Here is a 26,506-nt window from a genome sequence, read left to right on the forward strand (position 1 = left end):
TGTATGTAGCCTGTCATTGGAACAGACTCCCACAGAATGTAGTGAGTGTACCCTCAACAAATATTTTTAAGGAAGAGTATGATAAATACATGGTACATGTGGAAATGGGGGCAGGCAGTAGGATCTATACAGATCAGTAAGAAACCCATGGATTTTATTGGTAAATCTTTAGTTGTAAGATAATTACTGAGATTCTTTGGTACAATAAACTGCATTGCAGGTTGGAAACTGAATCGGTCACTTTAGAGGACCAAATTTTAGTGAGATTTATGAAAGTATCTGCCAGACTTACCCTTGTCTAGACAATATCACAATAATACAACTGAAAATTTTGAACACATCAGTGCATGTCTTCACCATCTCCTATTTGAAATCTGTATGTGAGTAATTCATTTGTAGAAAATAATTTTTAAAAACTGTAGCATGATTATAGATTGCAGACACTGAAATTCCTATTGCATCCATGATGTCTGAGCAAAGGCTATCATTCCAGCATACTTGGAGGGGTTTGAACTTGTTCAATGGTCTGTTTTAAGCTACCTTGGATGATTTGTTCAGTTATGTTAGTACCTTATTCCCTGGATCAGCATCCTGTAGTTACAAAAGATCAGGAATACTGTCACAGTCAGTTGCTGGGGATTTCTTTTAACAGATTTTTTTTTTTTTTTTTTTTTTTTTCTTAATCCGACATTATACCTGAAAGCCTCAGAAATTGTTCTTCCCTTCCCAGTTTAACTATTGTGCAAAGATGTTAGAGTTTGAAGGAGAAGGAAATTTTTAAGTAGGCCTAGCCCAAGACCCAGATCATTCTCATGAAGCTAACCACTGCAACTTCTGCAGTAATTAGGTATATTCATGTAGTTTTTTATATCAGTTACAGATGTGACCCATAGTCACATAGAGGGTGGATGGATTAACACATTTAGCTTGTGTCTGGAAGACCTCAAAATCACTTCTTAGGCCAATCACATTTTTTAATGAAATTTGTTTACGGTACTCTCTTTATCCCTGTTTTCTCAGTTGTACTTTTGGAAACCTCTGGATGTACCGTTGTTTTGCAGGTTGTATTCTTAGGAAAAATTGATGTCTACCTCAATCTTTTAAGCTCTGGGATGTCTTTTTATTCTTGTTATCACCAGACATTTTCAGGTATCTTACGATAGACTTATCAAACTGAAAGGGTCAGATATAGCATTGATAAACACCTTCAGTAGGAGAAGTATTTCAGAAGATGAATTAAATGATTTTGGTAGCAGTAAGAATAAATCGAAAAGGATTTCACCCAGATTCTATGCATTTATGACCCTTGTGAAGCCATTTTAGGCATTTATTCTGAGCCATCCTCTTCATTTCACCATACAGTAGGTTACTCCTTGAGTCTAAGAGTGGTGGAGCCAACCCCGACCACCTGAACTACCCACAGGTAGGATTGACTTGCTTAACCTTTCCAATCTGGTGTATCAGATTAATTGTGCTATCTCCATGCTATTTCATCCAGTTTTGGAAAGATCTCTAGTACTGAAGGGTTTACAGTCATGCCCTGGTTAATTGCCATGGAACCTAAATTCTCAGCAAACATTTCTGCCATCCACTTGAAATAATCCCTAGGCCGGTGTGAACCATCACCAAGGATTCTCCCCTGAGGTTGAGGAAGAGCAATGTGGTGTTTTTCAAGTGACAAGTTTAAGTATTTCACACGCCAAAAAGCTCTCTCATTTACGGTAATATCATACATGGTGCACTGCACTATTCGTTGTGTACTTGCAGTATTATTTTGCAATAGCAGTGGTGTTTTGATGCTCATGTAAATACTGGGTGGCCATCATGGCCCAACCATATGACTGTTGGCTTGCGCGGGTGACAATGGTCCACAGGGAATCATCGTTATTGGTCACCGAAAAAGTTGTATAAGCAGTTTTCGCTAATACAGGTATTAACCCAAAACTGGATATAAATTTTCATCAGTTCGATCAGACAGTCGCATACTCAGCCATTGCATACTGAGGCAAGACTGTATCTACCTTATCAGGTTCTAAAGGTATATTATAAATAAATAAATTCATCTGGAGACAGCAGGAATAAGGTCAAATAATTGATTCAAAGGGGCTCATCCTAATGTCCATAATCCTGTCATCGTAGAAGGCTGTCAAACACCTCTTCCTCAGTAATTTATATTGAACACTACGCCCAGTTACTGTATTCTCTTGTATGGTATCTGCTGTATGTCTTCCTGATGTTGACATAAAGCACATTATTAAAATATGAGAGCATATTATTGTGCCATATTTTTAAATAAACACAAGGAAGAGGTATGAGGGAGCTTCCTAGCCTCTCAACCATATGATGCTGCCTTCTTCACTTGTACAAACTTTTCCAGGCCAGAAGTAATGGAGCTGAGCCTGACTCGTGTGGACTACCTGCAGGTGGGACTGACGTCCCCACGCTGCCTCAGGGTCCTGCCCGCACCATCACCCAAGACTCAGCAGAAGGTAGAACGCTTACAAAGCTGGGATTTGGTTGTCTGGCTTGTGCATTGTTTATTACTGTATTAAGTTTATCTGTGCTATCTAGAATATACAAACAGTAAACCCACACTTTCAAAGACCCATTTATGCTGGACCTATCTTCAACTTTTGTTATACACTGAGCCAAGGTCTGGTGTATGGAGCACATCTGGTAACCCATCGGACAAATTGTTAAATTCTGTGCTGAATGCCTGTGCAAGTCTATATTCAAGGGGTGGTTGGGGTTTATTGCTCACGTAATGCCATGCAGGGGTGAATGAGACTGGTCACTCATCTTAAATGTCAGGACCACCTTGCCTAGCCCTGGACTTGTACACTCCTCATGGGGCAACACTGGATTAAATGTTGATGATGATGAAATGAGGGCCAGTATTAGTTCTGTATTGCTTATTGATCTAGTATCAAAGAACACAGGCCAAACCCATACAGTATGGTACTGATTTACTGTTGTCTTACATGTCTACATGGGATACCTACAGGACCATATTTCATATACTGTATACCAACCCTAGGTCTAGTGTAACAGGTCCTTACTGAGCATCTTATATAACAAACTATCAGATATACCATCTCCCTTTTCCCCCAGTACTTAGGGAGAGAAGTTGTATGCAGCTTCCATGGATTTGGAGAAAACATATGACAGGGTGGATAGACAAGGATTGTGGAAAGTATTAAGAATATATGGAGTAGATGGGAAGTTGTTGAATGCTGTGAAGAGTATGTATGATGGTGCTAAGGCTGCAGTGCGTGTGGATGGTGAACTAAATGAATTTTTTTACCTTTGAAGGTTGGGTTGAAACAGGGATGTGTCATGTCTCCATGGTTGTTCAATCTGTACATGGATGGGGTAATAAAAGAGGTACAAGGTAGAGTAGTGGATGTTGGAGTGGCCCTGGTGAGAGAGGGTAGTGTTTGGAAACTCCCTGTGCTGTTGTTTGCAGATGATACTGTGTTGTTGAGTGAAGACGAAGGAGAGCTGCAAGGCTTGGTGGATGAGTTTAGGAGAGTGTGTAAGAAACGGAATCTAAAGATGAATGTAGGGAAGAGCAAAGTGATGGTCTTTGAGAGAGGTGAAGTCAATGAATGTACAGCGAGGTTGGATGGTGAGGAATTGGAAAATGTGAGTACGTTTAAGTACTTGGGTAGTGTGATGAGTAAGGATGGAGGTTTGGAGGGTGAAGTGCTTGAAAGGGTACAGCAGGGAAGAAAGGTTGCTGGTTCCTTGAAAGCAGTGATAAGAAACATGGAAGTGAAAAAGTTACTACATGACAGTATTGTGATACCAACTCTAACGTATGGAAGTGAAGCTTGGACGTTGCTGGAAGGACACAAGTCAAGAGTGAGAGCAGTGGAAATGAGTTATTTAAGAGGAGCCTGTGGAGTCACATGGAGAGACAGGCTGACGAATAAGGATATAAAGGAGCGTTGTGGTGTGGATGTGGATGTAATAGGAAGCGTTAGGAGGAATACACTGAAGTGGTTTGGCCATGTGGAGAGGATAGAGGATGAAAGACTGATGAAGAGAGTGTATGTGAGTGAGGTGGAGGGGGGGAAGAGGAAAGGGGAGGCCGAGGATGAGATGGAGGGATGGGGTGGAGAGGTATATGAGAGAGGGGTGTGTGAGTTGGGAGCTGGACGGTGAAATGGCGGGGGACAGGGCGACATGGAGGCAATTTGTTTGTGGCTACCCGAACGGGGTTGAGGCATCTGGCAATAGATAGATAGATAGACTTAGATCTCACAGTAATATACAAACCAAACATAACAAAACTCAGCCTAACTCTTGGACACTGTTGCTTGTGAATTTTACAAGTGTATAGTTTGCTTTGCCATAATGTCAAACCTACCTTCTATGCTTCCTGATTTTGTGTATAATTGTGTGCAGGTGGTAGTTGGTGACCAGGATGGGATAATACAGTTATTCAACATGAAGCGAGGAGAAGTACAGTACGGTTTCAGGGCTGCAGCCACCAAACCCATTACGCGTCTGGAGCTGGGAGGAGCACTAGGTGAGTTAGCCACAATGTTCTCAGATTGATGCATTTTCTTCCGTCACTGGCCTCAGTACCAACAAGGTATATGGGCCTGATGGGGTCTCTCCTGTTGTCCTCAAGAACTATGTTTCTGTGCTCACACCCTGCCTGGGTAAACTCTTTCACCATTGTCTGTCAACTTTTACCTTTCCTTTTTGCTGGAATTTGCTCTCAGTCAGCCTGTCTCAAAGAAGAGTGACCATTCCCAACCCTCTAACTGTTGCCAGATTCCTTTAACATCACGTATTTCAAAAGTTTTTTAATCTATCCTTAACAAAAGTGTTTTAAAGCACCTTACCTATCACAACCTTCTTTCCGATCATCGGTATGGGTTCCGCCAGGGACACTCCACTGGCAGTCTTTCAGGCTCGTGGTCATCCTCCTTTCGAGACTTTGGCAAAAGCTTTGCCATTGCACTTGACATCGCAAAGGCTATCGATTGAGTCTGGCATAAATCTTTAATTTCCTCACTGCTCTCTTATGGTTTCTATCCTTCATTTCTAGCTTCCTTTCCAGTCATTCTATAGCTCAGTGGTTCTTAACCCTTTTTGAGTCACGGACCCCTTTGCGAATCTGGTGAAAGCTATGAACCCCTTCCCTACAAAAATGCACATAACCACAAACACAGCATTTTGCATGCAGTGAATGTACTTTATTTTATTGAAAACTGCCTCATGCAGTGTATGACATACACAAAGTATAAAACTGTCTTTACAAAGAACTGTTTCCCACTCTTTCATGGAAAAACTAATGGCCACTCAATGAAAAAATGAAATACATCCAATTTGTGCAAATTAAACAAAACAAAACATTAATTCTGGTCAAAAGTTCATTTCAGTGACAGAGTTGTTGTTTGGCTTGAATAAGAAGATGAATTTGTGGAGTGGTCTTTGGCAAGGAAACATGCATGTCATCATTGACATCCAGTTGATTTCAACTTTTCATTTTGATAGAAACAAAGGCTGAAAACCCTGACTCACAAAGGTACATAGTAGCAAATGGAATCACAGCATCCACAGCTTGCTTTGCCAGACAGGAGTAGGGTTGTGTCAATGAACACCAGAATTCGTCAAAACTCGATTTTTTTTTTTTTTTTTTTTTTTTTTTTTTTTTTTTTTCAGTTAATGATGCCAAACGGCATCACGAAATAGTTCTCAATTATTCTGACCTTCACGGACCCCCTGAAGCTCGTCCATGGACCCCAGGTTAAGAACCCCTGCTATAGCTGCTATTGTAGACAGCCGCCGTTCTTCTCCAGGACACAGAGCTGTCAGTAGTGGTATTCGTCAGGGCTTTGTCCTCTCACCAACTCTTTTGCTTGTATTTATCAATGACCATCTGAGCTGTACATCTAATGCTATCCCCACATACACTGATGACTCCACCCTTCACCTTTCCATTCACTTCTCTCAGTGTCCATCTCAACACTTATATACTTCAACAAACAAGGGAGGAGGCTATGGCACACCTAATGTCTGACTTGTCTCATATCTCTGACTGGGGTAAAAGTAATCTTGTTTTTGATGCATCAGAACCTCAGTTGTTATATCAACCCGTCAGAATCATCCGCAGGAGCATTCTCTAATTTTTAACAATATTCAGCTCAATCCTTCATCATTTTTCAAGATAGAGCGAGCGCTTACATAACCTGCAAATGTTTTACCCGGAAGGTCCCGCTTTATGAGAATTCCACATTATAGGGACATATGTTTGCATGTTAAAGGGTTTCAGGGTACCCAAGCCAGCCCCAAGTTCACCTTTTCGGGCAATTTTAATTTTTTTTTTTTTTTTTTTTTTTTTTTTTTTTTTTTTTCAAGGACATTTACCTGCCTAATAAAGACTTCATTACATACAAACACTGGAAGATTCCTCGTCTTGAATGCAAGAGGTTTTAGGCTAGCTGGGGGGGGAGGTGGAGTGGGTTTCCTTGGCCAAAAAAAGGACTAAAGATCACATAGAGCATGTGTGCAGCGGGAGCACAGGGAGAGGGTAGGCTTAAGTAGGAAGGAATGCTTAGTGGATCGTGACAGCACCCAGTTCAGACACTTGACAGCTATACATCATAGGTGATGCAACCCCTGCTATGACTGCCACTGGCTGCGTTATGTCTGTTCTAACCACGTTATGACCCTAATTTGCTGAGTTATGACTTTCAACCATACTTTGGGGCATCTGGCCGCGTTACGTCTATCGTCGCCGCGTTGTATGGCTCTCAAAAAAATGGGCAGTTACCTCCACCCGTGTAATGTCTATCATTTTCGCATTGTGACTAAATTTTGGCATCAGATGTTGCCTTCTATGATATGTGAGTTTCGCACTATAGGATCGCGCTTTATGTGAACACTGACTGTATTTGGCATTTCATTCTCTTGGGATTTATCTTGGAAAGATCATTTTACCTCTCTTGTAAAATCTGCCTTCAAGAGATTAGGTGTGCAAAGCCATCTCCGTGCCTTGTTTACCCCTGCACGGTTGTTGACTTTATAAATGGATTTTATTAACCTATGTAGAGTACAGTACAACTCTCAAGTGTGGGGAGGCTCCTTTAGTCCCCTTCTCAACAAGGTGGTGTTAAAGACTTTTCATCTCATTAACTCTTTTTCCTCTTTCTGGCGTCCTTCAACCTCTGTTTGTTTGCTGCACTGTTGCATCTTTATCTCTTTTTCTGTTGCTATTTCAGTGGTCACAGCTTCTGTGAACTGCAGGCTTGCATCCCTCCGTCACTACGGCAAGTGCGTAACATTCATCTAGCAGCAAGTTCTCATCCCTTTTCTGTCCAACTTTCTAATGCAAGATTTAACCATTAGGCTACTCCCAGTCCTTCATGTATGCAACAGGTCAACTCTGGAACTGTCTTGCTCTGTATTTCCTGCTGCCCACGACCTCTGGTTTTTCAGGCACAGGGTGTTCAGGCATCTCAAAATAAATTGGTCTTGAATTTGGGTCTCTGTTTATTTATTTATTTATTTATTTATTTATTTATTTTTAAGGGAACAGTCTTGTGGGATTTTGGCATTTGGTTCCTTCTTCCTTGTATTAAAGAAGAAAAAGACATAAAACAGTGATATTAAAGAAATTTAAAGAGAGTAGAAAGAAAGGTGTGAATAAACTCAGATTATAAACCTCAGTATGCCTTTTTAAAATAATTGTGACCCCAACCAGAATACAGATATGCATTTTAAGGGAATAATGTATTGAACAGTGACAAATTAGAGAAGAAAGAAGTAAAAAAATATTCACAAGAGCAATTTCAATTACCAGAGATGGTGTATGAATGGGAACTGCACAATCAGCATGCTTTTTCCATGCATAAGACATCTTTGGTACAACTTTTTTTTGTTTTAACTGCTCACTGAGATTCTGTGCACTTAGTACCTGTATATACAGAGGGTTGGCTATATCAAGTATGGTATACAGTGTTTGAAATGAGTTTGTTTTCCTTTTCACTGTGTTAAAAATGCCAACAGCATATTTTTTTTTTTTTTTTTTTTTTTTTATGCGAGGAAGAAGGAACCAAAGGCCATGAGCCCGCAGTAACAGTTCCCTCCAAGAGAAAAACAAAATACAATAGAGAGCCAAATTCAAGATCCGATCATTTTGAGATGCTTGGACACACTGCGTTTGAAAGACTGGAGATCATAGGCAGCAGGAAATACAGACAGAGGGAGACAGTTCCAGAGTTGACCTGTTGCATAAATGAAAGACTGGGAGTAACGGTTAACTCTTGCATTAGAGAGTTGGACAGAAAAGGGATGAAAGTTTGCTGCCAGACGGGTGTTACGCGCCCGTCGTAGAGGTGGAGGAATGCAAGCAGACAGTTCAGAGGAGCAGTGACCATTAAAGTAGCGATAGAAAAGAGATAAAGATGCAACAGTGCGGCAAAGAGACAGAGGTTGAAGGGAGTCAGTAAGAGGAGGAGAGTTAATGAGACGAAAAGGCTTTGACTCCACCCTATTGAGAAGAGCTGTATGTGGGGAGTCTCCCCACACATGAGAGTTGTACTCCACACAAGGGCAGATAAAACCCCTGTATAGAGTCAACAATTGTGCAGAGGTAAAGAAAGAGCGGAGTCGGCTTAGCACACCCAATCTCTTGGAAGCAGATTTTACAAGAGATGTAATATGATCTTTCCAAGATAAGTCCCGAGTAAATGAAACCCCAGGCATGTTCAAGGATGATGCAGGATTAAGCTGAATATTATTAAACATTAGTGGGTATACCTGTGGAAGATTTTGTTGGGTTGATAGGTGTAAGAACTGAGTCTTAGATGCATTAAAAACAACCATATTATTTTTACCCCAGTCAGAGATACGAGCCAAGTCAGACATTAGGTGTGCCATAGCCTCATCCCTTGTTTGTTGAAGTAACTGTTGAGATGGGCGTTGTGGGAACCGAATGGAAAGGTGAAGGGTGGAGTCATCAGCGTATGAGTGGATAGGGTTAGATGTACAGCTTAGATCATTGATGAATAAAAGGAAGAGAGTTGGTGATAGGACAGAGCCCTGAGGAACACCACTGTTGATAGATCTAGGAGAAGAACGATGGCCTTCTACAACAGCGGCTATAGAACGACCAGAAAGGAAGCTAGCGATGAAGGCACAGAAAGAAGGATAGAAACCGTAGGAGGGCAGTTTGGAAATTAAAGATTTATGCCAGACTCGATCGAAAGCCTTTGAGATGTCAAGTGCAATGGCAAAGCTTTCGCCAAAGTCCCGAAAGGAGGATGACCAGGAGTCTGAAAGGTAGGTGAGAAGATCGCCAGTGGAGCGTCCCTGACGGAACCCATACTGACGATCGGAAAGAAGGTTGTGATAGGAAAGATGCCTTAAAATTTTTCTATTGAGAATTGACTCGAAAACTTTTTAAATACAGGATATTAAAGCAATTTTGCCCTTTAACCGCAACAATCCAGTGCTGCAGTACTTGCAGATGCTGTTATTTGGTTTTGGAGAATCATTTTGAACTTGGGGAGTTTGATACAGCTGTCATGAAACTCTTCAATATGAAAGCCCTTCCCTTAGTTGAATAAAAATTGTTTGGAGTAGCAAGAATGAATTAATGAAGGCATTGATTGATTGAAAGGGGCTAAATACAAAACTTCTTCTTTTAATACTGAGAACATATTGTAGACAAGATAGATTATCCCCTCCTGTATGCCTTTTCCCTTCACTTGTCACTACTTGAGCGTTGATACCTACTGTACATATCGAATACATGCTAAACCTGTCACATTTAAGGTTTGGTATACTTGTACAGTGTTTGCAAGGGTGTTTTTTGACACTGTAAGTCATTTGGAATTTAAGTAATCTGTTTAATGAAATTCAAAATATCAGACTCTTCCATGCCCCAGCTTCGAATCACGTCCTTTCAGGCAGCAGACCATCTCTCTAACTGCTTGACCATTGCCTTCCCCTAATGAGAGATCTCTTTCATGCTCAGGCACAGTGAAGGACAAGATATTCATATCTTCAGGAAATGAAGTGCGTGGCTATACTAAGAAAGGGAAGCAATTTCTTGGCTTTGACACAAATCTCACTGAAGAAATCAAATCCATGTAAGTTAACTTTCTCATGTTCACATCTTCCCTAGTGTTATATTCCATCTCCAGTGCCTAACAGTTTATTCAGTCAATAGTACTTTATAGATCCTGAGAGTATTTACACAGTCACCTTTAACCTTATCATAGTTAGGACATCCAAGTGTTGCATTCCAGTTAATGCCAGATTATCTTTCTCAGCTCAGGAAAACTAAGTACAGTATGCAGTACAGTCAGCCTTCATTTTAAGCTGTTTCGTTTTATTCCTGTCACTTAATTCCTTTTTTCCACTTCAAGTTGGCCATGTTTCATTAGAGTGCAAGTTTATATATACAGTCATCCCTTGATTATTCGACGTAATAGAGCCATTGGCATGTCCAGGTAGTGGCTCCATCCTGATAGTGGAGATCCCCTCTGGCCCCCATTTGTACCTAACTTAACGTTAAAAGCCAGCGTAAAAGGCCACTATGGTACGTCATACAACACTTGTCCCTGTTGTTTAACACTACTCTGTGTGGTCATGCAGACCTAAAAATGCAGTGGGCACACAAAATATAATGGTAAAATGAAATAAAATCATGAGAAAATAGAATAAAATTATGGTACAATACAGTAAGCAAGAATAAAATCAGTCAACACTCATGATTCAACCATCCGGGATCAATCTTACCCGGGATCTCCTGCTTCTAAAGAGTTAGCACTGCCCTCTTCCTTTTTGCTGGTGAAGGGGCCATCATCATACACCCTAGGAAAAGGGCATGCAAGGAATAGCAAGGCCAGAAGCGGGTGGGGAACAGCCACAAAAACCACCACGTGTACCGCCATAACAACTGTTTACATAGCCTCGTGGGAGCCGAGACTGAGCAAGAGGGGTCTCTGGCGGATGTAGGGTAAACTAACCAGCCAGACACTGTGGTGCCATTGGGCTATTCCTGCCCATCAGGGTGGAAATTTTTCATGCAATCATAATTTCCAAACAGACACAAGCATTTTGTCCGGATAGTGGGAAAAAATGTATGAATACAGTAATGGATTGAAACAGCCAGATCACAGTGTCCGGGTAATGAATTGTCCAGGTAGTGGATGTCTGGATAATTAGACACTTCACTAAATCCTGTTTCAGAAAGCTGCCACTAGGTTTGCCTCTGTTGCTCAGCTCTGATGCAGGGTAGGCAGTGAGAAAGTGGCTAGTGTGTGTGTGTGTGTGTGTGTGTGTTTTTTTTTTTTTTATACACACAAAGCAAAACACCCCAGAACATATTTTGCTTATCAAATTACTCATTTGGCATGATATACTACAAAGAAATTACAGTATTGGAGCCTTTTGATTGTATATAATATAAGTGTCATTTTGTAAACTCAGCATTCATCAGTTTACTCATCTCTGTAAGCATAACATAGAGACAAAACCTAGGCAGTTTTACTAGAACCATCCATAAAGCAAGATAACAGTGATTAAAATATTTGTCATTCGTTAGTATCCATCCATCCATTCATCCATCATCCAGTCCTATGATGCCCCATGAGGAACATAGAAACCCGGGGCTAGGCAAGTTGGTCCTGACATTTAAGATGAGAGTGACCAGCCTCACTCATCCATGAGTGGCATTACGTGAGCAGTAAACTCCGACCACCCCTTGGATACAAACCTGCGCAGGCTTAGTCCGATTGGAGCACCTTAATTACCCACTAACCACCAGGCGCCATAATTTGGTTATATGGTTACCACCCAGCGTAGTAAATGGTGTCCTGGTGTACAGGAAACCATTTGGCTTGTCACTCAGTGTAGAGTTATCTTCAGTATAGGCAGAAGGAAGAGGAAAGAATGAAGGAAAGAAAGACACAAGAGGGAGTGTAAAGTCACCCGTAGGCAGAAGGACAAGGAAAGAATGAAGGAGAGAAAGACAGAAGAGGACGGAAGGAAAGACGGATGGAAGAGAGGAAAGGAGAGACACCTGAGAGCAGCACTACATCGAGTGAGTGGATGGTGAGCGCCCCCACCTAGAGGTGCTATAAAGTTTCCTTATTTCACAAGAATGTGATCCATAATGTTGGCTTACTTCCATATTGTTAAAATTTAGTTTACTGTACAGAGTTGTAAGCAAACTTGTTATTCATTATTATTTTTTTTAAACATCTGTAATTGTTGGATGTGATTAACTTGCATTCCACATTATTGGGTATAGTCAACACAGTACAGAATGGTCAGATGTGTTATATAAAAATCACATGCTTCAAAATTGTCTCAGGCTTAGTTTTAATAAATTCTTCCTATGTATATTAGTGGCAGTGGCCACATGCTTGTGTGTGTGTGGAGAGAGAGAGACTAATACTAAACTCATTTCTTGTCAGGTACATCAGTGGGAGTGACCTGTTGGTGTGTGGTGACTATGTTTACAACCATTACCATGACTGTCAGGATGCAAATTACTTCCTCTCCCCAGATACCATCAATGATGTCATCTCACTTCCTGCTGAGAAGGTGAGCTAGAAATCCACCCTTTTCAATATGATGAGATACACTAAGATGGTTCAACATGTGGAGAATATAAATAACGAGAGATTGCTGTGAGAGTGTCTTAGTGTGAGTTGGTTGGAGGGAGAAGGAGGGAGACTGGGCAAAGTAGAGATAAAGTAATGTATGAGATGCAGTGGTTTGTAAAGGAGGTTTATGCATCATAGGGAGAGGAGTCATTACTGAGAAGGGATAGAAATGCCTGGAGGTCCTTTTGTCAAGGCTATTCTTCACAGGATGTGGCATCAGGCAGTAGGTAGATAACAGATTACATCAGTTAATTTTCTGTTTTATTGTAGCTACAGTACTTCTAAATTATTTCACGCCTAATCAGTGTTGCCTTTTAATGATCTTTTACCCTGACTACATCATTACTACAGTATCTGCAAATATATAGCCCAATGCCACAATCCTATGAGGGGTGGGCACAAACAAACTGTCCCCACGCTGCCCTGTCCCCTGCCATTTTGCTGCCTTCCTCGCCAACATAACCCCCCCCTTCTTCCCCCGTCATCTCATATACCTCTCTACTTCATCCCTCCATCTCATCCTTGGTCTCCCCTTCCCTATCTCCTCCACTATCTTTCTCACATACATGCTCCTCGTTAGTCTGTCACTCTCCATCCTGATGTTATTTTCTGTTTTGATTGTCATTCAAGAGAGAGAAACTTTTACTGGATTATCTAAATAGTGCTGAAAGGAAGAATATGATATTTAGAGTAGAAAATCAGATGAGGAGAGAAAACAGGGATATCCAAAGTGAGTAATGTGTGATGGATGATGAGGGAAAAGTAGTAGTGGACAGTGAGGATATTAATAATGCCTGGAGAGGGCATTATAACCAGTTGCTGAATGAGGAGTTTGACTGAAACAGGAAAATTCAGAGTCAGTGTAACCAGTTTTTGGCCTTCGGCCATTGATTGATGCTGCTGCCGTGAGCTGGGCAGTAGTAGACAGGATGCAGTTTGGGAAGATGGCAGATGTGTCCAGATTGACTGCTGAAATATTGAAAGCCACAGGAGAATAGGAGTGGGTATAGTTACTGATTTGATAAATTCGATTATGTATGAGTGTGTTGTTTCAGCTGGCTGGCTAAAGAGGGTGATTGCAAATTTGTAGTAGGGGAAGAGTGATGCCCTGTATTGCCAAACAGAAGTCTTGAAAAGCACTAAACTGAACTTGAAAATGTGCTAAGCTATAAGTGAACTGGGCTGTGCAGACTTGTACATAGCCTATATATTTGTTGCTTATTATGTAACTACAGTGATGAGTAATATTCTAGCAGGTTGGAAGTTTTGTAACCTTGCTTCACTATAGTTGTTGAGTGCAAGTGTACCTCCTCCAACAGAAGGAAATGAGATTGTACTTAGGACTTCAGGCTCTTTATGTTGATCAACTTGATAATAATGATGATGGTGGTGTGGTGGTGAAGGTGATATAACCCTATCTCTATGATGGCACTTTTCGTTATTTTCCTTTTGCTAGCGCTAGATGATTCTGTTCACCTCAAGAAAAACTTCTCAGAATGAAGGGGTAAGAAACTGTCTCCATTAGCCTCTTCACTATGAGGAGTATTTCCAGAAATGAAAAAAATTATGTGGCATTAGCATGAATGAAATGCAGTATAGCTAAAATCTGTCATCATATAGAAGGGGTTAACCCGTCACGTCCCGAGGTTTTCCGCACCTCCGACATCCCCCAGTCCCGAGGTATTTTCGAAATTTTTTTTTTTGGCTAAAACCTCCGCTTTTGGTGAGAAACATCGAAAATTCATAGAGAAATTGCTCACCTGAGGTTTAAAATACTCAATACAGGTAGGAGTTCCTCCTTACCTGACTGGGTTTTCTAACATGCCAGCACCAAAGAAAACGAGTTCTGTGGGAGGGTAACTATTTTATCCACTCATAAACGGTATTTATTTATTTACTTGGTGCGAATTTATATGTAGTATGAGAGTATATTGGTTTTCAAGCAGTAATATAGGCATTATAAGCATTGTTTCACTCACTAACTAATCACCATTCATGACCTTTTTTTCCCACATTACCTGATCATCATTTCTGACTGTTTCTTCCTCTAATGCTATGTAAACCTTGTCCTCCACATTGTCATCGATTGGGGAATCACTCTGGCCCTGAATGTCTTTATTGGCCAGGTCACTGGTAACAGGTGAATTGCCGAGACAATGGCATGAGGGGAGGGAGGGGGGAGGTTATGCAGTGTAAGGCATTATTGTCCCTGCTTGGCATCTTATAGAGGAATAGAGGAAGGTGTCCCATGTATACATACGAAAAATCACGCGCGAAAATTGAAAATTGTGCAAATTAGGGACCTTGCAATTGCACGACGTACCGGTACGTCGCCGGGACTGGCAAACGCAAATCGTTGCAACGTACCCATACGTCGACGGGACGGGGTGGGTTAATGTTCATTTGTATGTACAGTAATTGAAAAATCTTTTCAGTTAGCTCAGAAGTTTAACATTTTCAGATAGCAAATTCCTTTTTTTTTTTTTTTTTTTTTTTTTTTTTTTTAAATCAGGCATTGTTCAGTTAAGGAGGTATCTCTAGGACTGATAATTATTTTTTCCTGTTAAGTGACCCCAGACATGGTAAGTGCTTCTTGAGATGTTGGTTCTGCCTATTAAAATTTGTAAGGTAGTTATTGTACTGTGTATGGTGATTAGTAATTTCATCTGGGATACAAGTATACAGTACATGGCACAGTCATTCATAAAAGCTGTGCCATGAACCCTGTCAGTGTAAGATGGATAATTTGAAGCAGCAGAGGGAGAAGCATTTCCATAGCAACAGTGTAAGTAGGTTTTTCAGTTGGTGAAGGCCCAAGGGTGAGGAAGTGCAGAGTGAGATCAGCTGCAAGACTTCACTTTAAATTGGTAGAAATTTTCATCATTTTCCAGTGTATTTGTCATAATTTGGTGGTAGAACAAGATAATACTATGACTCAACATTCATTTCATAGCACTTCTTCGTGAGTAGTGCTATTTTGTTTTATTAATTTCTGTTACGGCTTAGCATTCAAGATGGGGAGAAATGAATCTTAGACTAAGTTAAAGTGAAAGGAGTATAGTTTGTATTATAAAATAAGAAACATCTCATTTGCATTTTATTGATGATACTATTAGTACAGTACTAATAATGTAGAAACCCCATGTCTTGGTTGAGATTTAGGGTTGGAATGATTATGAGTGAATAAGACAATAATTTATAGTATAAGTTATGAAGTTTCTATTTTCCATTCAAATTTTTTGTAGTTAACCTATTATCATGACTATACTTCATTAACATATGTTATTTGTTTTCCCAGTGTGAATACTTAAAGGCCACACTGTTTATGGACCAGGTAAACCCTCCATCATCCACAGGCACTAGTTTTGCCCATCAGAATATGTATTCTAGTATACATTTGTGTTTAATTAAAGACACACTGCTTTGTTTTATAATCAGAGTTGTTGTTTACTATTAGGTAATTATTCCACACACCACATTGAGCATTGTAGTATTAAGAATTCCAGTAACTTCTCTTCACAGTACTTACAGTATTGGTACGGTATATACTGTACTTACCATAGCTTAGAAATGCTTTTGATTAGATTGTCTGCAAATAACAGGATTTATAGAGCCTTTAACTTTATCATGTACAGTATGGCAAAAACTTTATGTTAGAGCTTGAGCTTTCACCTGCTGTAGGTAGTAGTGGTATGATGCCTTTGCTCTGTGCATTAACTATTTTTGTTGCATATACACAACAATCTGCCTACAGTTCCATGCTTTAGCATTTCATATACAGTATACTGTGCCTTGCCAATTATTTGTCTTTAATAGGTTGTATTGGTTGGAATGTACTGCTTTTCCAACACATTGTACCAACACTTGTGATCATTTGTAATGCAGCCCAGTAGAGTACAGGAATGTCACCTGATATAGTACAGTAAATGCTTGGTAAGTCAACATACACTGTATGATGAAGAGGGTGTGGGAGATAGTAGGTAATCTCCGATCTTCAGCATGTGCCTGAATATGGGAGAGATCCGTTTGTGACCAGGCAAAGAACAAGGTGAGATGAGGTTCTGAGAAGTGACCTCAAGATATGGAGAATTCATCTAGATTCTGCATGTAACTGTTTAGCTTGGAGAGCAGTCATCATTTGAATGAGGCTCGCCCATGCAAGCAGAGAAGAGTGTCTTTCAGACTCGAGTAAGCATTTGCCTGGTTTGATCCTCTTACTTATCAAGTGAGTCACTGATGGAGACTAGAGAAAATCTGTAGTGTATCACTTTTCAATTGTTTCACTTACCTTTCAAGAGTATGGCTTAAATTTGTCTGGAAGATATTGCTAATAATGGCGTTTTCTGGAAAATAATATTACAGTAAGTTCCACTGAAGGTGTAGTTGTGCCATTTCACCTTGAATCCAGACTTGTCAAAAATGTACTGAATGTAAGTTGGTCCTTGCAGTGATAAGAAATACCCTGAAATAGGGTAAACACAGTAATTTTTCTTACTCTCTGCTCCATTATCTGCACAAATATTAAACTGAAATTGAAGTTGGCACTGGAGATTGGAAATGCAGCTTTTGAAATATATCAGTGAATGGGTTAAGAAACACGCTGTTGAATTGTGTGATACATATTTGTTTTTGCTATAAAACTAATGTCATCAGAACATTGACTTACAATTGATGACCATTCAGATTTCTTGGTACAGTATGTGGATGGAGGACCTTCCTTTGTGTACCACCATCACTCAGCTCCACCCACCCCCCTCCACCTCTCAAAAGGAGGATGGCGGGCTGGAATGTTGGCACAAAGTCACCCTCCGGGGGACAGTCCTTCATTTAGGTGTTATGAGTTACTGTTTGGTTTTGTAGGTAATTGACTCTGTACCTGCTAGAGTAATTTATGTTGTATTCTTAGTCCATTGTGAATGTTGATGTTAAAATTTTATGTGGTAATCAAATATGTATAATTTTGTGCATGGTAAAATATTGTTCAGGAAGTACATATATTGTACATTCTAATTCTGAAGACCACTACAAAGACCAAGTGGTTGGTGAACCAATCTGTCATTCTTCTGGACATGGACACAGACATGGCTAGGAGCATATGTTTAAGGATGCAATATTATGTCCTTACATGTGTTATTAGATGCTCACTTGAGGTTCTGCTACATGTCCACAACAGTTCTCATTCTACATTCTCAAGTCTTCCCTAACCTGTACCCATTCATGAATCCCAGATGGATATGGACCATTTCTCCATTTGTAGAGAGTGGTGTCACTTGGACTGACAGATCAGTTCCCTTAGAGACTTATAACATTGATTAAGTGTGTGCCAGCTTTTTTTTAATATGGTGTATGCAATTAAGCCTTTGTCATACATACAGTACGTACAGGTACAGTATACACATACCTTTTAAATTATGTTTATTCAAGATGTCCAATACCTCACTTAACATGCTAGGAAAATACCGTACAGTAACGTGTGCCACTGTAGATTGACGGCGGTGAAGCTGAGACTTTTTTGTTGGTAAATGTTCTGACCTGAGGTGTTGTTGCTGTTGTTGCTTAACAATGGTCTGTCTGGCTGAGCAGACTGGTCAACCACAGGTAAGCAACTGCTCTGTGAGACTCTTACAGGTGCTTTACAGTACATACTGGGGGCTCTTTCCTGGGAACCCAGAGGAATAATAATACAGGATTCTTGTTTTCCAAGAAACTGACCAAATTTCCAGAATTACCTCCCTTTCTGGAGTGTCAAAAAATTTATAAATAAATCAAATTAATACAAATATCATGCTTTTCCAAGGATATTTCGGGTTGATAACCCTTTACTCTTATAGCATCTACCCGATAAACTACTGCGGTGCTGGTCAACGGGGCCAAGATACTATTCAGGACTGCTAGGTTTTTAATGACAAAACTGAGAACAAAGCTAAATAAATACTTGCGCTCCTTTAATAGAATCCATTAGTAAGAATAACTGTGTGTGTGTGTGTGTGTGTGTGTGTGTGTGTGTGTGTGTGTGTGTGAGTGTATCTACCACGTTGTGATATACAGGAAATGAGTTGCATTCGGAGGTCCCTTCTCTTTCTCAGCAAGTCAAATTTTGCTTTGAACTCGTTTAAGTTTTTAGACTGGATGATCTCTTTGTCCAGGCTATTCCACAGGTCTTTGCATCTATATGGAAACCTACATTTCTTGATATCCTTCAAGCAACTTGGTTTTTTCAGTTTCATTCTGTGTCCTCTTGTTACTCTCCCATCCCATACAAACAGATCATCTTTATCAATTTTATCTGCTCCCATCATGGCGCTGAACACTGCAGTCATGTCGCCCCTCTATCTCTTCTTTTTTCTAAGGAAGGCAGATCCAGCTTATCCAGCCTCTCTCTGTACGACACATCTGCCAGGCTAGGGACCATTTTGGTTGCTGTTCTTTGTATTCTCTCGTTCTTGTTTATATATTTCTTTTTGTGTGGGGACCACAGTACTGCTGCATATTCCAACCCAGGGTGGATCATGGCCACTATCAATTTTTTCATCATCTCCTCATTCATGTAATGAAATGCCACTCTTATGTTGGTCAAGAGATTGTACGTCTCTCTAACTATCTTGTTGATGTGTTTTTCAGATGACAAATTATCCTGGACCAGCACTCCCAATTCCTTCTCTTCTCTCGCTTTTGTGATTGGTTCATTACCCATCATATAAATCAGTGATGGGTTCTTGATACTTTTACCCATTTCTGATATTTTGCATTTCTTTTTGCATTGAATTTCATTTCCCACATCTGGCTCCAATCATGAATCCTATCCAGGTCCTCCTACAGCATCTTACAGTCTTCTTCGACTTCTGCTCTCCTCAAGATCATTGCATCATTGGCACAGATTTGTATAACTTCATTCCATTTACCATATTATTTACGTAAATCAGGTACGTTACTGGCGCTAACACCGAGTCCTGTGGGATTCCACTTGTTACTTCCCTCCATTCAGACATCTTATCCTTTATTACTGTCCTCGTTTGTCTGTCTTTCAAGAAGTCTATCATCCACTCCAGGAGGTTTCCCTTCAGCCCTCCTGTGTGCTCCAATTTCCACATTAGTTGCTTGTGGGGTACCTTGTCAAAGGCTTTCTCCAAATCTAAATACACACAATCCACCCAACTGTCTCTCTCCTGTAGCATGTCAACTGCTCTTGAGTAAAAGCTCAAGTTGGAAACACACGACCTTCCACTTCTGAATCCAAACTGACTCTTAGCCAAAATGTTCATCTCCTCCGGATATTTTATCAATCTGTCTTTCAGGATTCTCTTGCACAATTTTGCGACAGTGCTGGTCAGGGACACTGGTCTATCATTCAGGGGTTCTTCCTTATTTCCTCCCTGATAAATTGGTACTACATTGGCCCTTTTCCATTCCTGAGGCACTTTCCCTTCTTCCAGAGATTGCACAATTAAACTGTGAATCTTATCCGCCAGTTGTTCTCTGCATTCTTTCAGTACCCAAGTAGAGATTCCATCCGGTCCTGTGGTTTCCTTACGTCCTGAGTTTCCAATAATTTATACATTTCCTGCACTTCCACTTTTGTATCTTTTGTCACTACATTTCTAGTCACTCCCTCCCCCTCCACAAAATCCTTTTCTTTGATGAAAACCGATCAGAAACATTTATTCATTATTTCAGCTTCATTGTTGAATCTTTGTAGACCTCTCCTACTTTCAGTGTAGTGACTTCTTCCTTTTGTTTCAATTTGCCATTAAGAAATCTATAAAACAATTTGGGTTCTTCCTTACATTTGTCAATTATATCTTTTTCCACATTCCTTTCTTCCTCCCTACATCACTCTGGGGCCAAAAGTCCCCGCTTGAACATATAACCGTTGTTTCTTCTACTTTCAGGAACCATGCAGTGGATTAAAAAAATGTGGCTTAGAAACACGCATTTCATACGACAACTGTACTTCCCACATGCCTTGTGTATCCACATTGTCACATCTATCTATCTATTGCCAGACGCCTCAATCCCGTTTGGGGTGGCCACAAACAAATTGCCTCCAAGTCGCCCTGTCCCCCGCCATTTCACTGCCCTGCTCCCAACTCACACCCCCCTCTCTCATATACCTCTCCACCCCATCCCTCCATCTGATCCTCGGCCTCCACCTCACTCACATACACTCTCTTCGTCAGTCTTTCACCCTCCATTCTCTCCACATGGCCAAACCATCTCAGTGTGTTCCTCATAACGCATCCTATCACATCCACACCACAATGCTCCTTTATATCCTCATTCGTCAGCCTGTCTCTCCATGTGACTCCACAGGCTCCTTTTAAATAACTCATTTCCACTGCCCTCACTCTTGACTTGTGTCCTTCCAACAACGTCCAAGCTTCACTTCTATATGTTAGAGTTGGTATCACAATACTGTCATGTAGTAACTTTTTCACTTCCATGCTCACTTCCCTGTTTCTTATCACTGGTTTCAAAGAACCAACAACCTTTCTTCCCTGCTGCACCCTTTTAAGCACTTCACCCTCCAAACCTCCATCCTTACTCATCACACTACCCAAGTACTTAAACGTACTCACATTTTCCAATTCCTCACCATCCAACCTCGCTGTACATTCACTGCCTTCACCCCTCTCAAAGACTATCACTTTACTCTTCCCTACATTCACCTTTAGATTCCGTTTCTTACACACTCTCCCAAACTCATCCACCAAGCCTTGCAGCTCCCCTTCATCTTCACTCAACAACACAGTATCATCTGCAAACAACAGTACAGGGAGTTTCCAAACACTATCCTCTCTCACCAGGGCCACTCCAGCATCCACTACCCTACCTTGTACCTCTTTTATTACCCCATCCATGTACAGATTGAACAACCATGGAGACATGACACATCCCTGTTTCAACCCAACTTTCAAAGAGAAAAATGTACTTAGTTCACCATCCACACGCACTGCAGCCTTCGCACCATCATACATACTCTTCACAGCATTCAACAACTTCCCATCTACTCCATATATTCTTAACACTTTCCACAATCCTTGTCTATCCACCCTGTCATATGCTTTCTCCAAATCCATGAACGCCGCATACAGCTTCTTTCCCTTCTCTAGAAACTTTTCCACTAAAGATCTAAGAATGAATGTCTGATCTATGCAACCTCTTCCCTTCCTAAAGCCTCCCTGTTCCTCTCCAACTAATTTCTCTGTTCTTTCTGAAGGCTACATATAGCTTCTTTCCCTTTAGAAACTTTTCCACTATAGCCTTAAGAATGAATATCTGCTCTACACAACCTCTATCCATCCCAAAACCTCCCTGTCCTTCTCCAACTAATTCCTTTGTTATTTCCCTAACTCTGTCAGTGAGTATCCCACCATATACTTTTCCTATTACACTAAGAAGACAAATGCCACTATGATTACCACACACTTCTTTTTCCATTTTTCCTTTGCACAGAGGAATGCAGTAATTATACCTGACTTCCTATCCTTTGGGACTCTACCTTCCTCCCAGGCCAATCTGCACATCTTCCACATCCATTCTACTACTTCAGCATTTCACCGCACACTCCATCAATTCCTGGGGCTTTCCCCATTTTGACTTTCTTCATTGCTTCCACAACTTCCATCCTACTGATTTCTTCCTCTCTTCTCACATCCCTCCTTTTCCCAGCCATTCTCCAGCCACTTATACTCACATTACTTTCATTCTTTATGTTCAGCAATTCCTTCAAGTGTTCTCTCCATCTGCTCACTTTTTCTCTCTTCTCCACTAGCAATCTACCATTTTTATCTTTCATCCCTGACTAACTTCTTTATCACCCTGTCTAACTCTCTTTACCTCTTTCCAGAACAGTTTCTTACATTCCTTTCAGTTTACATTCAAATTCTTTCCAAATTCCACATCCACTCTGCTTACTCTCTTTTTTAATCTTTTCACCTCTCTTCCTCTCTACATATAACTCTCTCTTCAGTCTCTCAACTTCCTCCACACCCCTGTTCCTCATCCACTCACCAAATGCTTTCTTCTTTTGTGCCAGAACCTCTCTCACCTCCTCATTCCACCATGCTGTTCCTTGCACTCCCTTTCATCTTCTCTTCACCCCACACACCACCTCAGCTGCTGCACAGATTTCTTCTGGGAATATCTTTCACACGCCTTCTACCTCCCCCCTCTACCCCAAATCATATTTACCCAATCGGTCCTCCACATCCCTCTTATATTCTGCCTTTTTTCCATCCCCTTGCAACCTTTGTACCCTCCTTGTATGAACTACTTCCTCCTGTCCATCTCTTCTTCTATTCCTCCATTTCATTTGAACTTTGACTTTCACCACCACCAAGTGGTGGTTAGAAAATCCACTCCCCCAACCTCTATATGTCCTTGCATCCATAACACACTTCTCATCCTATCATCCACCCACACCTACTCAATAATTGCCTTCCATTCATTCATTTCACCTCCCACCCATCTCATCACTCACCACGTATACCTGTGGATCATTTTGTCATATTGGCCATGACCAACTCCCTCCCTGCACAAATATCCAATAGAGCACTGCCAGTCTCATCCACTTCTGCAGGCACAGCCCACTTGCCAACTACTCCATCCACCTTCACATTCCCTACTTTTCCATTCATTTCTCCAATTAAAAACACTCTCAATCCTCTCAGACTTTTCCATGCATGCTTCCACATTTGTCCAGAACTCTTCTTTCACTTTGCTTGCACCATCTTGCATTGGCGCATACACACACACACACAATTGCTCACATTTGTAGAAATGCTGCTATGAATTGGCCATTGATATTAAAAAAAAGATATCTGTACCGCTTACCCCTATTCTTACCTACGTTGAGGAAATCGTAGGATCCTGGGAAACACGCCTTTTCCCAGAGTCTGGGATGATGAAAACACCCCAAAAGAGAGACCATAGTACAGTGGAGCCCCGCGTTTTGTGCCTTGTTGGTTCTTTGAAAAGTACCGCGAACCTTGAAACCACTAAAGTTGGGACATTGATCCTATGGTAAATAGGCTAATTGGTTCTGGGTCTCATGCCAGCTCCCCCTAAAACCCATTTATGCATTGTAAAATTTACTGATTGCACCTGAAGAGAAGCTGGTATTAATACAGAGTACATAATAGGCAAGGAAACTTACTTAGAAGGCTCGAATGAGGTGCTTAATGGAAGGGATGAGGGTGTAATTTCTGAAACAGGTGGTGAGGCTACTGCACCCCACTGTGTTTCCCTTTCTTCATACTTTCCTTACTTGGCGATTCTGACCTCTTACCGTCTCCTTTCTCACCTCCAGGACCGCCATCCAAACCTTCAGAGCAGCAGGAAGCCATAGTGCAAGAATGAAACCAAGAACGCAAGCAGCAAGGCACAGAAAATAAAGGCTCAGGGAGCAGGTATAAACACACAACGTGTGGAGCATGGTGGGTCTGCAGCAACTGAAGCGAACAAGTGGCTATCGCGTTCTGTGCACGCGGTTTGTTTACGTTTTTCTCGCTGCGAACGGAGGGGTTTTCACACAAAGCCTGGTGTTTGGGAATATTTACAGTCCACCACTAACCATGAAACTGCAAACGATGATGCCGCTAACTGCAGGGCTCCACTGTAAAGTACATACTCCATATAGAGAACTGGTGCCCCCTTGCTGTAGACAATGCATCATTAGGGTTGGGCCTGGATCCTTCCTCACGTTGAGGTGCAAGAAAATATGGTTTTGCTCCTTGGTGTATTGCCGCAGCAGCTTCATTCCATCCAGGGTACATGGCACCACCACATGAAAGCTGTTCATTACCTATCTGACCTCAGTAAAATCAGCAAGCATGTTAGCTACTGGTGTTATTGTTCAGCTCAGGACAGACTCTGTGAACTGGAGACTTTTGTAAAGTTGAATATAATTAGGAAACATTGACCCAGAAGTACAATCGCTTGGTGATAATTATTTTTGAGTGACTGTACATAGGGTCGATTCCAAGCTGAATCTCTCACATTGTTAAAAATTATATTAAATATCTCCAGTTTCATTTTCCTCAACAGCATCCAACAACTGTTGGGAAGTAATTACACTGTAGCTGGTTTTGGCACATGGTTTAGCTTCCTTTCCATAGAAAACATCAGCTGTACCATGGCCATCCTTAATGCAGGGATTCCATGAAAGGAAACTTGGCACCAATTTTATGTAAGTGGGGCCTCACATCTGGCAAATACCGTAGCCTAAAAACATCGCACCAGATGTGAAACTGCAAGATCTGGGACAGACTTTAAATGGGGAAAAATTATCAGGAGTTTTATTTTGCATGTTTTTGCAATTTCATCCCAAGGTCGCCATCAAACTATTGTAACAAGTTCTAGCTGAACACCCCCAAACATGAGACACTGGCACAAAAACTAGTCAGGCAAGGTGCTAGCTGTGGTCTGTGCAGTGGTTGTGTACACAATGGCATCGTCATGAGATGGCCACCAAGTGCCAAGCTGGATGCTTACAGAATTTCGCTTGGCGAGTCTGCAACCTCGCCAGATGTCAGGCTTGGGATAGTTTCTAACGTATTGCCAGATGCGAAACCACCAGATAAAAAAAAATAAAATAAAAAGGGTGTGAGGCCCCACTATAACATGATCATCTGGAGTCAGCAAGAATAAATCAGTAAAACATGTCACTGGAATGCATGGTTTAAACTCTTGTTTTCCGTAGTTTCTCATTATTTGTTCATACCCCCAGACATAACCTTGAAATTATGAATAATTGGCCATTTGTGAATTAAAGGGCTACAAGGAAGCTGGAAATAGTGACGCTGACAATATACTGTGCATCATATCGGCATAAATCACGTTTGAAGTATATAAATATTATATGAAAATAGCTTTGATATATCGTAATAGATATTCTGTATAGTAGAGCTGCCTATTCATGCCAAGCATTTGCAAGCTAACTGCTGCAGTACATACTTATATACATATCCATCCATCCATAAATACATACATATACAGTATTCATCCATATATACATACATCCAAACCAGGTGCTGTAATTCAGTCCTGCTGGAAACTGTGACCCTGTTTACACTTGGCAATACCCTCCACTGATCATTCATAGTCTCCATAACTTCTGATACCATCTTTTATCATTCTTTAGTTTCTAAAACATACTCTCAGCATTTTGTATCCTAGAGAGTTACTGTATGTAGAAAAATACAAGTGAAGGACAGAACTATTACTGAATGGTCAGCAATAAAATTGCCCCAAACTCATGGTGCTCTAGATGACAGTCCTGATACCTCAACATTCTATAACTTTTGAAATAACCCCTTATCATTCTGATACTGCTTTCAGTTAATCTTCGAAATGTATATACAGGTACCCTCTTATGACTCTGTAACCTCTTTCAGTATCCTTCATAACTTGTGGGGACATTGTCAACTCATTTTATAATACTGTACACAGTTCTCACTCATGTTGTCTGCAGATGAAGGCGTTGGTGCCAGTGCTTGCTTGTGAGGACCGACTGCTGCGTGTCATGAGGGATTCTGAGGTCCTGTACTCTGTGGAACTTCCTGCACCACCTACCACACTGCAGGTTGGATTCCACTTCATGGTTTTATAATGTTCAGTAAATATATACTGTACAGTAATCCCTCATTTATCTGGACATAATAGACTCACAGGCATGTCCGGGTACTGGCAACATCTGGATAATGAACCCTATTCTCCTACCATACCCAGACCCCACCGATGCCCAACCTCCAACCTATACCTGACCTATTTGTACAGTACCTGTGCTTAATTTGGCTGTGTTGTCTGGTCATTCAGGCATATTTAGACATCAAAACATACATAGGAAAATGCAAAGTTATGCTTATCGC

The 26,506-nt window shown here is 40.9% G+C and overlaps 1 protein-coding gene across 1 annotated transcript in view; it reads left to right on the forward strand.

The window, feature by feature from the left end:
- LOC145397820 (BBSome complex member BBS7-like) overlaps positions 1 to 26,506 on the forward strand; it is a 115,275-nt gene that overhangs the window by 2,136 nt on the left and 86,633 nt on the right. Inside the window, exons 2-8 of the mRNA XM_080270848.1 lie at positions 1,363 to 1,423; positions 2,378 to 2,489; positions 4,411 to 4,534; positions 9,998 to 10,112; positions 12,447 to 12,576; positions 15,937 to 15,972; positions 26,110 to 26,220. Coding sequence (XP_080126974.1) covers positions 2,388 to 2,489; positions 4,411 to 4,534; positions 9,998 to 10,112; positions 12,447 to 12,576; positions 15,937 to 15,972; positions 26,110 to 26,220 — 618 coding nt within the window. The 5' untranslated portion in view covers positions 1,363 to 1,423; positions 2,378 to 2,387. The remainder of the gene's footprint in view (positions 1 to 1,362; positions 1,424 to 2,377; positions 2,490 to 4,410; positions 4,535 to 9,997; positions 10,113 to 12,446; positions 12,577 to 15,936; positions 15,973 to 26,109; positions 26,221 to 26,506) is intronic.

The sequence above is a fragment of the Coenobita brevimanus genome, chromosome 43, assembly GCF_032717465.1.
Source record: "Coenobita brevimanus isolate Jiangsu-jjx chromosome 43, ASM3271746v2, whole genome shotgun sequence".
NCBI lineage: Eukaryota > Metazoa > Arthropoda > Malacostraca > Decapoda > Coenobitidae > Coenobita > Coenobita brevimanus.